The sequence below is a fragment of the Ammospiza nelsoni genome, chromosome 10, assembly GCF_027579445.1.
Source record: "Ammospiza nelsoni isolate bAmmNel1 chromosome 10, bAmmNel1.pri, whole genome shotgun sequence".
Lineage (NCBI taxonomy): Eukaryota > Metazoa > Chordata > Aves > Passeriformes > Passerellidae > Ammospiza > Ammospiza nelsoni.
The window spans coordinates 15,885,401-15,897,868 of NC_080642.1; the positions used below are offsets into that span (position 1 = coordinate 15,885,401).

At 42.3% G+C, this 12,468-nt stretch overlaps 1 protein-coding gene across 1 annotated transcript in view; it reads left to right on the forward strand.

Annotated features, from left to right (window-relative positions):
• Nucleotides 1–5,947, forward strand: part of COL4A4 (collagen type IV alpha 4 chain) — a 66,748-nt gene extending 60,801 nt beyond the window's left edge. Inside the window, exons 44-47 of the mRNA XM_059479652.1 lie at nt 1,217–1,333; nt 2,047–2,235; nt 4,014–4,300; nt 4,901–5,947. Of these exons, the coding sequence (XP_059335635.1) occupies nt 1,217–1,333; nt 2,047–2,235; nt 4,014–4,300; nt 4,901–5,164 (857 nt within the window). The 3' untranslated portion in view covers nt 5,165–5,947. The remainder of the gene's footprint in view (nt 1–1,216; nt 1,334–2,046; nt 2,236–4,013; nt 4,301–4,900) is intronic.
• The last annotated feature ends 6,521 nt before the right edge of the window (nt 5,948–12,468 follow it).

The following is a 12,468-nucleotide window of genomic DNA, read 5'->3' on the forward strand; positions in this document are numbered from 1 at the left end:
CAATGCAGTTTTCAGTTAATTCTCTAGTTTTAGGTATCTTAGTTGATTTGTCAGCTAAAAGGAGTTTCTGGGGTTACACAGCTGTGTTTCCATTATATACATCATTAAGGGTTTTTTAAAACCAGGTGATACGGTGATACACATATTTACACTGGTTTTATGAAAGAAATAAAGAAATAGTAATGCTTTTTCCTTCATTAAGATGGGAGAGTCCAATTTTTTCCTGGCTTGGAAGGCAAACTGTAAGTTTTACTAGCAAAAGCAATGGATTTTATTAAAATCCCTCAATGGGCTTAAGCTTTGGAAGAAGAACTCAGCAACCAACCTAGAAAAGCTGTTAATTTTTTTTTTTTTAATTGGTTCAGACTTTCTTAGTAAAAAGTAACAAGGGGAAGTTTGAATGCTTTGAGACAACCTTGAATTACTCAGCTGCAGGTTAAATAACAAAGTCTGCAAGGAATGAAACATCATTACTGAGAAACAACTGTGGTGGGTGCTAGAGAAACACCCTTATCTGAAAACTGCTTTTTATCAAAAGGGGAAAACCACTTCTAAGGGCAACAATACCTAATAGGTGTTGCTTTGTTCAATTCAGATTGTTTTGGGTAGCCAGTGAACAGGCCCATCATTATCTGCATACTACACGAGATGCATCATTTACTGTCACACCACACCTTCCCTCCAATGTATAAAGTGCATGGACATGTGAGAAATACAAAAAAGAGAGGCCATCAGGAGCCTAAAAATGTCCATTTCTGCAGTCCCTCTCTGTTCTCTAAGTACTCCAATATATCCATTACTTCAAAGGGAGTTTACTATGTGTTCTAAGACTTTGCTGAATGGGGTTCTCCAAGCTGACAGCTTGGCTTGCCTCAGGAGGAGTTACAGCTCATTCCATGGTGCAGATCCTCATGGCAGGTCTGCACGAGGCTTGTATGATAATGTTTGTTGGGGAGTGCTTTGATTTCTACTGTAAATCACACAAGATCTCTGGAGAGGATGGAAAACCTTATCAGGAGCTGCTGTTCCTAACTCATACTTCTGAGCTACTGCTGTGGTCACAGGGTGAATAAGTGGTGAAGAGAATTCCCAGCAGAAGCAGTTCTGCACCTCCCTGTCCTGGTGTCCATTTTGCTGACTGGCCCTTTGTGTTTGGACAAGCAGAACCTTAAATGCAGCCCTATGCAGGAAAAGCACATACTTTGTGTTTATCTAGGCATAAAAGGTGAAGAAGGATCATATGGCCTGCCAGGTCAAGATGGGTTACCTGGGGCACCTGGACCACCAGGTGACCAAGGGAGCCGAGGAGAGCAAGGATATGCTGGGCCACAAGGTAAGAATGAGCATGACTTCGGTGTGGGGGGAGATGGGTGAGATGATGCACGGACTCAGTTTTCTCTCTGCTCCCCCAGTTCCCACACGGATACATCCACCTCTAGCCTGAGATTCCATGACACCTCTTGCCCCTTCTCAGTTCAAGCACTGACAGTGACACTTGTGAATGATTTCATAACAAGACCCGTTGGAAGAAAATTTATCTCAGCATCCATTGCTAAGCAGAAAGGCAATTAAGCACCCATGCTCACACAGAATATATCAATAGGCATGCACCTCTGAGCCAGAGCTAATGGGGCAACTGTCTGGCAGTAATTAAAGTTGTATTTTACCTGTGACTGCTCTCTAATAAATTAAGGGTTTAATACATATGTGAGCAAGGGGCATTGACTGTTACTGCAAAGATTCAAATTCAGTCCAAATCTTCTGTTCATCCTAGCGAGTAAGTCTGGGAAATCATTGCCCACTTCATTTCCTAATCTATACAACACAAGACAGAGGCACAACAGAAAAGCCAAATGCCAAGCATTCAGTGGCAATCTAGTTAATTTCTCTCCCAGAAAAAGAATTACAGAAGTCTGCTTGTATCTTTATTGCCCATGACAGCCTTGAAGTTGTATTATATTCAGTTGGGAACTTATTGAACATTTACACACAGCAGGTGTCAACTTTGTATTTTATACAAGTAAATTTCTTTTACCTTTCTCCAAGGTCCACCTGGCCAGACTGGTGTCCCAGGACAACCAGGCCCCCAGATTAGATCTGCAAGTGGATTCTTGCTCGTCCTTCACAGTCAGTCAGACAGAGAACCACTCTGCCCACAGGGGATGCCAAAGTTATGGACTGGCTATAGTCTGCTGTACCTGGAGGGACAAGAGAAAGCCCATAATCAAGATCTTGGTATGTATTGTACATAATTGCTCTCCAGCTAAGGAATAATACGGTGTTATCTACACAAGGAAAGATAAGTCACATGGAGCAAACTATAAAACTGTCAGCTACTTATTTTCTGTACTAATTTATACTGATTATAATGAATTTGGTTATCTTGCCCTATTGTCGCCCATTTAAAATGGCTTTCTGCTGCTCTGCAATTGAATGCAAAAGTGTTTCTAAGTAATTTTGACTTGAAGTTGGAGAGATGAGGGGTTTATTTCGCTTATCCCAGCTCATTTTAGGCTGTCTTTGAAGTCACTGGAGAGATTTTCCTAGGTCAGAAATCTTATTTGGCCACTCTGAAATAACTCCCTGGAGGATCTGCTCCTTTTTTACTGTAAACACAGCTTGGGAAAGAGCTGGTTAAGTTGGGTAAATACAGTTGGGCAGTAAAAGTAAGCTTTACAAGTAAATTATGCATCATGTGCCCAGCAGAATCCTTTGCTTTTCAGAGTCAGAAGCTAATATTTTTTGGAAAAGCCAAAGTCAAATTCCTTCCAGAGACAGCTGCTTTTGGTGCCTTGGGTCACTTCTTCCCTGTCTTATACAATTCTGACTAAAATTAGATGTATAAATAAGCTGCCTGACTTGCAGCCTGAGGAACTGATTGGTGGCAATTTGCACAGGAAAAGTTTCCTAAATTCTTGTTGACTTGTTATACAAGAGTCAGAGAATTCTCTGAGGAGGAAAGATCAAGGACCTAATAAGCTGAACAAAAAAGAAGTGTTTAAAAGAGCAATAAAAAGAACTATTTTTAGAATAGCAGTGATGTTTTAGAATGTTTTCACTATTGTGTGTTTGGCATTTCCCAGGAGAGCCACTTGCTAACAGAATGCCTCATAACAGCAGTGAAAATAAGATTCAAAGAAAATCCTCTGTGATTTTGCAGGCATTTTTCCTACTCAGGTTGCTCCAGATCCTTCATTAGTACTGGAATGTAATATTATCAGTGATAAACAAAACTGGCTTCTGTACAGAAATGTCACATGCCTTTAATGAAAGTGCTTGGGTTCGGAGGCATTACAGAAATAACACTTCACACACCAAGTTCAAGGCAGAACTTTGTGCAGTGATTATTGCTAACTCAATAGGCTACCATGAAACTCTTCTAAATTCAGTTCTGGAAGAAGTTCACCACAGAAGTATGCACTGGTCACTTATTGGTTCCCACTGATATCTGCCTGATGGGAGTTTTACAGGATTTGCCCTGCAAAATCTGTCAATCCTTTTATTTCACTTTGGGAGTCTGTGAAGCCTTTCTGGAAGGCAGTAGGATAGTTGCTGGGATTTCAGCTTAATGGACTGCTAGCAGTGGCTTGTCATACTTCACAAAAATGTTTCTATTTATCAGCATTGTCACTTGGTTTCTCACTGCTCCTAATGAGTTTGTAAATAGCTGATCTCCTTTTAAACCAGCCACCACCTCTTGCCTAATTTATTTTTCAGTGTTGGCACAGCTAGGAAATTTGTTATCATAACTGTTTCTCATGGTGACAAACTACAACATCATGTTTAAATATCAGATCAACACAATTAAATATTACTGGTCAAAGGAAGATACATACTGGTAATAGGTCTCTGTTTTTCATGTAGACATCTTGGTAAAGGGCTTGGGAGGTTTAACATCTGTGCATTACCTAAATCTTGCTAAAATACATATTTTTGTAGCAATATTGGCCAGAATACAATTTTCAACTGACCTAGGAAGTGAAATAATTGGCATCCCTCACTGTAATTTCCAGGTCTGGCAGGGTCCTGCCTGCCTGTGTTCAGTACCATGCCCTTTGCCTACTGCAACATCAACCAGGTGTGTTACTATGCCAGCCGCAATGACAAGTCCTACTGGCTGGCCAGCGCGGCCCCGCTGCCCACGGCGCCGCTGTCCGAGGAGGAGATCCAGCCCTACATCAGCAGATGTGCTGTGTGCGAGGCCCCTGCACAGGCCGTGGCACTGCACAGCCAGGACCAGTCCATTCCCCCCTGCCCACCCAGCTGGAGGAGCCTTTGGATAGGATACTCGTTTCTGATGGTAAGAAAGTGGGTGCATCAGTATATAGATATGGTTCTTTCAGCCAGCTTTTGTATTCTAAAGGTTCAAGGATTTTTAACTCTGAAAAGTAAATTATTCAGTGTCTAGCAAACATTAAAGAGGAAAATTCACAAGAAACAGGACAAAGGTCCATTCCAAATTGCAGAACCTGGCTGTAGCTACATATACTGTACTTAAAGACTTAAGATACACATTTCTTAAAATAACAAAGGTTTTGCCTCCTTGCATAATAATAAACAGTGGGATTTTCATGTACAAAGACACAATTTTCAGAATTAGAGCTCCAGTCTTTTTAATGCCATCCTCAAGTTACATTTGTATAATGGCATCATTCTGAATCAACCCAGACTACTCCTTCCTTCAGTTTGATAAATACCTGAAAGTTAAGTGAGCTGGCTCTAGACTTTGAGATTAATTTATTACAGACCAAATTAAAATTTCCTCCAGCAAGAGAATCTTACTCCCATATAAGATTACAAAAAACCAACACAGTTAAAAGCAAGCAGGGAAAAAGACAGATGAACGTCATTTACCTATTTTTCATTCACAGTTACCAAGTTGTCTCTTTGTTCTTTCCAGCACACTGGATCTGGTGACCAGGGTGGTGGACAGTCCCTTATGTCCCCTGGAAGCTGCCTGGAAGACTTCAGATCAGCACCATTCATCGAGTGCCAGGGCCAGCGGGGAACCTGTCAGTTCTTCGCTAATGAATACAGTTTCTGGCTCACCACCGTGATGCCTGAGCTGCAGTTTGCATCAGCCCCCCTGTCAGGAACTCTTAAAGAAGGACAGGAGCAGAGGAAAAAAATCAGTAGATGCCAGGTATGCCTGAAGCATGGCTAAGAAGCAAAGCAAAAGCAGGCAGCTACAGAGAGAGGCTTAGGGGAGAATGAGCAAAGTGCAAAGGTTTAAACAGCAGCTCATGTTTCAATCTGTGTCAAAGTGTGGAGCACTGTTCTTTGTTGGAATGGAAAAATAAGACACAGATGAGGGATGTGCTGAGCCTCATCTGCCCATGTACACACATCCACAGGCAGTAAAATCTCGTGTAAAATTATTAAGAAAAGACAAAACTCTGTCCCACTGGAGTCCACTGCTGTAAAGCACAGGGAACAAGGTGCGCTTGGAGGATTTAGTCAATCTGGGAAGACCAAGGACACCATACCTGTTGTGCAAGAGAATGGATTTCCTGTCACAAATGGTATTTACAGCAGGAAGAATATGTGCATTTACGTGGCATATTATAAATATTTGTCCATGCCAATAGAAATGTGCAAACATATAGATGTCAAAGCCCTGTAGCTGAATTTCCCAAGCTAAAGAAACTTTGCACTTGCTGTTTCTGAGGGAAGGGAAAAATGTAATTGTTAAAAAATAATCTAATAATAAAAACAATGAAGATCAAAGTCTTTTCCCACTGCAGTACTGAACCAGACTGAAAGAACTGTTAATTGGGCTTTCATAAGCAACAAAAAGCTGCAAATCCATTTAACAGGAGATTATGTAAGAAAATAAAATTAGCTGTGATAACAAATCCTTAAAAACCTGTATTTATATTTACAATTAATTTCTAAGAGCAGTTACATTAAATTATTAAACTCTAATCCAAGTTTCTGAAGAAACAAAGCAATTTCTAGTATTAACTGAAAAGAAACAGTGACATAGGGATAAAATGGGTGAACTTATCTGAGTGATGAATATAAGAAGTGTTAGGACAATAAACTGCATTAATTCTTTGCTTCTTTGTTTGTAAATACACCAGGAAAAAAAGAACCATCACCATTAAGATCCTTATGGAATGACAGCTCTGAAGATCTTTTTTTATTTTTTAAAGCACTGATTGTAAAAATATTCATATCCTAAAGCACTAATCACCTTTTGAAAAAATGAAAACACATTTGTACCTCCTCCATTCATCTGTAAAACCAGAACTATTCAATGGTTCTATATCATGGGGAAACATCTGAAAACACAGATTACAAGTGGAGAATCCATCATGTGCAGAAGGGCCACAAATGCCCCTTTTACCACTTAAATAAGCTACATTTTAATAGAATGGAATGAAATGCTTTTTCCAGCACTTTTCAATTTGTGTTCACTGAGGTGCCCCCAGCAAAAGAATTTTCAAGGAAACTGAATCCTCATCCAAGGGTCCTAATTGAAAGTAAACTCCCTCTGAAGCCATCACGAGTACAACGGGCTGATCAGCCAATTTAAAAGCTGGGTACACAAACTCAAAGAGCAGGAAAGACAGACATTCCAAACTCAGCCAGAGGAAAACAAAACAGCCAGAGGATAAGTCCAGTCGAGTGTAAATCCATCTGACTGTGCAACTTCCTCCTGACACAACCAACCAAATGTGCTCTCTCGTGTGCTGTGCTTACATGGTGGTCAACTGACTCTGCCCTTTCAGCTGGGCAAGGGCCAGGAGCTCTCCTGGGGCATGTGCCATTCCCACCTGTGCCAGGGAACATTTCCCTCTGGTCCTGTGCCTGCTGGGACAGGGCACACCTCAGGTCACTCCCGGGTGATCCCGACTGCACCCAGCAGATCTGACACTGGTGCAGGGGCCAATCCCTGGCGCTGACCTGTAGGAATTCCATCCCTTCCAGATTCAGGCAGCATCCTACAAAAGCGGGGCAGCGCAGCTCTCCAGTCTGACATAAACCCCACAGTTGTGGCTCTGTGAGGTGCTGAGCAGCTCAGGAGCTTCCTGCAGGAAGAAAGCAGTGAGTGGAGAGGAGCACCAGTGCTTAGGCCACCCCTTCTCCAAGGTGTGCAAGCTGTGCTTCCTAAAAGGCCTCAGGTAAAACCCCACGGGGCAGGGAGCTGCAGCTGCTGCCCACAGGCACAGGAACAAACACCAGTGGCTCAGGTGATGGCTCCACTTCCTGAGCGGATTCAGCTGATTCCACACTGAGGTTCGGTTTATGAGCCTCACCTGGCAGTGCTCCTCTCACTCACCTGCAGCTTCTTTTCTTGTGACAAACTCTGGAGAGGGGCTGGGGCTTTCCTGGAAAGCAAAGTGGGGCTTTTGCTATAAACTGCACTGAAGTAAGCAACAATCAAAATCCTATATACCTTGTTACTGCAAACTGGGTCATAGGAACAAGGTGAGAACAAAGGAATAAAAAGGGTTTTTAGAATTGCATCTGTGTTCACCTAACTTGAACAAAGGCACCAAAAAATCTTTAAGACATCAGCAAAAAGCCTCACCAATAATTTAAATAGGCTATTTCACAGCATTTTACCATTTTGCTCTTTCGTTTGCTTTAAAAATATCACACAAACCCCCCCACATTTGTGTATCATTTTTATGTAGAGGTTTTGCAACTGTGCCAGTTCCATTTTACTATGGTCTGTAAGAACATATTTAGGAAATATATTTTAAGCTACTACTGATAGGTCAGATATTTCATAAGTGTGCAAATTCCTGTTCCGTGCTCAGCTAACTCCATAAGGCATTTATCAGAAATATTGTACTAATTCAAAATTAAATTGCAGATAAATTGCTTAATATTACACAGCAAGTAAAACAGATCAAAATATAAAGCAGCAGATGCTTTAACTCTGCAATCATTTGTCCCATGACTAAAAGCAGAAAAATAATTGGTAAATTATTCATAGGGATCCTATTTATGAAATTAAGTGTGAAAAGGCATAACTGAAACTGTTAAAAGTAAAAACACTCCAAAAAGCAATGGCCTTGTGCTGGTCCTTGAAGTCCAAATTACCCTTACTGTGGCGTTTCAGAGCTTGAATCTTGTGCAGGCCCAGTCAAGAAGTGAATTTTATCCTCAGCAGCAGGCAGGATATTAAGAGCAACACAGAAAGTGATGCTGGCTGCACTTGGAGGTCACTAAAATTGGAGCCATTTGGGGTAAACTGACCTGGAATTAAATTCAGATCCAGTGATTTCTAATGAAATTTGCTTGCCTATCACCCTAGCAAACCATGGCCAGGACATGGGAAGGTTCTGGTTCTAACTCAAGGCAAATCCTCATGGCAGGTGGCAGATTCTTGTCCCTCACATCCCTGTGCATCAGGATTTCTAGAGGATAACAAATGGAATGAAAGCACTGCATGGCCTGAAACCTGATCTGTTCACAAGAAATGTGGCCATTTTTGCTTCATTTGATGTTTTTCATTACAAGGAAGGAGATGCACAAGCCAACACTGAAAACATCTCTTGAATGTCTTTTGGTGTATACAGAGTATGTCAAAAGGGAGAGACTAAAGCAAAACTTTAGAGTCCACAATCCACATGCATAGAACAGAATGAGAGAACAGCAGACAGCTGCAGACAGAGGTGGTGTTTGGCTGGGGCCTGGGAGCTGACAGAGCCTCCTACAGGAGCAGTGCAGGGGCCATGGCCAGGTCTTGCTGCCCCAGGTCCCTGCTTGTCATGTGCTGAGAGCTGTCAGGGTGGGCAGCTGGCCCTGGCTGGCAGCCACAGACCTGCCCAGCTGCTTCAGCCCCCAGGAGGAGAAAGAGCAAGAAAACTCATTGGTTTATAGATGGGGAAATCACTTACCATGCACTGTTGGGGGGTAAATAGACTCAGCTCAGGGAATTCAATTTATTATTTTGGAGGAAAAGTTGACAAACTCTAATATACCTTTCCTCCAAGTTTCCCAGGGCCAACTCAGTCCAGGCCCTGCTCTGCTCCCTTGTTACCACAGCAAGTGCCATCAGACCCTTCAGTGAGGCAGGGGGCAGCCAGAAGCTTCTTGGGACAAGTGTTGTTCCAGGTACAAAGTGGCTTCTCTGTGCTGCACCTTCCTTCTCACTCTCCTCCTGTGCTCTGACATTGTTCCTCTGTAGGCTGCAGCCCTTTTGTGGCAGTACCTGCACTGGCACAGGTCATTCCCAGAATCACATTATCATGTGCAACAGTTTAAGCAAAACTGATCCAGGGATTCTTTCACCTTTTTCTGAGTTTGGCTTGTTCACGAGCACCAGAGGAAAACAAAAGCAGTATCACAACAGTGAAACCCCAGAATTCATACAGTCCATACATTTTTTGCCTGTATTTAAGGGAAATTAAGCAAACCTTTTATCCATTAACCCAGGCAGCTCACTTGTTTGGAAAGGATCCCCCTAAAGCTTTAAAGCACACTCTGGAGCAGACTGAATGTGCTCTGCACCACACCTGCTCTGGGCACACAGGGCCAGCCTGTAGGGACTGTGCCAGCCCTCCAGGACAGCATGTGGGGCCACACCAGCAGCCCACAAGCAATGCTCCAACCTGTACCTTCATCCAGATTCAGGGCACAAACCACAACCATCTGGGAGTTTCTGTTATTCCACATGGCCACCTCACACTGATGTCCCAGACTGACTCCCAGTCCTTACAAACAATCCTTAAGTAACTTGTAACTCCACTCAGTGGCCATCCACAGACAGATGTTGCACAGATGAGGACTTCTGTTCTAAGGCTTGACTTGCATTAGAACTGTCTGAGCAAGACAGAAAACAACCATCCAAGGCCATAGGGAGGAGCTGTAAAGGGGAACAATTGTTTGCAAGAAAAAGGATCTCTTCAAAGCCAGCTGTGAGAAGCAGCAGTCAAGCAAGGACAGAGCCCATTAGTCTTCAAAACAATAAAAAAATTCAGTCAGCTCTGGTAAGAACTTTCCAGCAGGTGAAGCAATTGCTGCATCAAACTGGGGATCTATTTCATGACTGGATCTGATTTCAGAAATCAGCATTTTAAACTGACCAAACAACATAAACAGCTGCTGAAATTCTGCCCACCTGAACCATCTGAAAAACTAGCCAGGTGCAGAAAAAATCCCCATCAGCACTCCAACAGATGCTGCTCCATATTCATATTTAACAGCTTTCCCCTTTCCTAGTCACTTCACCCAGATGTTCCAGAAGGTACTGGAAGTTCAATTAGAGGTGACATTTTGTAAGTGCAAAGTAAAAACAACTCCGTATTTATCATTCTGGAGCGAATCTGTCCAACAAAGTCAGTTCCTCCATGTAAGGCAGCTCACACACCTCACAGCACAGCTCACCTTGTGCTTGACCACACACTGCCCCACTGCTTCACAAAAGACAGGCTTGAGCTTTGTGGGATTTGAAGTTCCACGTATTTAAATGTTTTCCACAGATTCACTGAATTAGAAATGCAGAACATGTGAGACAATATCCCAACCAAGTCCTAATGGAAGACCCACAGTAAGGTACCACCCTACAGAGTCTCTGCTGTGTCCCTGTGTGTTACTCCTGATTGGTTTCTAGCAAGATTTGGAATGAAGCACTCAAATCCCAAACTGACATCAGGTTCAGCTTAGCAAAACAAGGTTTCAGTACCCAGGAAAACAAGAACTTTTCCAGAATTTAGTCTTCCATGCACATGGCAAACACCACTACAAAGGGGTATTTTCATTGAAGTGGAGAGTAAACTTTCTCATGGGCAGAAATCAATTAAATTCTGATGGGAAGTAAAAAAAATTAAAAATGGCTACTCTGAGGCAGTTGTAGCTGTAGTCTGCTTGACTCTGCACATCTGCATTTTAAAACTACAAAACAAATTATTATTTTAGAATGCTGTGATTCTATTGTGCTTAAACGTTTAAGATGCATGTAAGAAAGTGAAATAGATGCAATAAATGGTACCAGATGTTACAGAAGTTTTGGCTACAGACAGGTTGTATCTCTGCATAGATGATGTCACAACAGCCTTCTCAGCTGCAGAACTTCATATGTAAGTACTTTATAATTTTAAGTCAGCAAAGAGGTCATTCCATACTCACTAATATTGGATGGATTTAGGGGCTGTTCTTTCACTTGTTCCATGCATAAGGAAGGAAAACAGGGATTCACAGAACCCAGTAGCTGCACACCAATCTCTCTTAAATGATCCCTAGAAAGAATGGTTTGGTGAAGGACCAGACCTAAACCAACATTCTGCACCAAGGCAAGCACATTTACTGCTGACCTGCCCAACAGCCCTGAAGGAGTACCTGTTTAACCTGCTGCAAAGAGAAGAATGAAATTCTGGAATATCCCTAGCTTATTTGGAAGTTCACCATCTACATGTTTAGAAATCTTTTGCTTGCACTCCTTTTGCTGCAAATTAGGCCAATTTCTGCTGGTAAATAGAAAGAGAGCTGAGCTTACTGCTGTTCTCATGTAGCAGAAGAATGCTGTCATACATATCCTTGATCTGCTCTTTCACTAACCCAATTGCTTTATTCATCCCAGCAGATCATATAAACAAAAACGCCCAAACCATATTAGAGTTTTGTGAAAAACTGTCTGAGTTTCTCCAGTTTTCCCAGCTCCTGAAAGAGTAAATGGGTATCAGAATTTATTGTAAGACTTTCTAGAAAGCTTGACACTCCTTCAGAAGCAGCTCCTACAACTGAAAGCTCAGAAACGTTAATATTTTCTTGCCTTCTGAAATCTGGTAACCAGTAAGAAATAAGCATTTTTTTATATAGGAAACAATGGGAAGCTTATAATAAACCCATGCAATAACTCTGTCCTTCATGTCTGCACACTTCAGAAGGCACAGCACAAACACCAGGATCTGCTCACCAGCTGTGTGAGGAAGCACAATTCACATTCAGTGCTGAACCAAAAGGGGCACAATTCCCCAGCCATGGAATCAGAGGGGAAAATGAGAGCAATCCCCACTCCCAGCCCCTCCCAGCAGCAGGGAGGACAGCTGGATCCAAACTGCTCCCTCCTCCATGCTGGGCCATCTCCACCCTTGCACGTCTGGAGAGAAGCAGCAGCTTCAAAGGTTAAGCAGTTCTCTGTTACTGTATAACAGCATATATACACTTGGCACACAGGGGTACACAAATACTGTTTTCCTGGTATTTTAAGGGGCATTTTTTCCCTTTAGGAGAAGTGGTGCTCTCAGGGAAATCAGCACATTGACACAAAACCACAGAATTTGCCTGTGCTTAAACACAAGATGGAAGAGGGAAAAGAATTTTAGAAGATAAACACAGCTCTTTCATCACATCTTAATTCTGGGCTGTGAGAAACCCTTATTCATTAACAGTAATATGTTGGGTCATTCAACCATTAAATTTCAAGAATATGCCCATTAACAAGTCTGCTGATTAGGATTAATTAGGGAGCGGAATTTCTTACATGGTACCTGATCACAGAGTTTAGAGGAA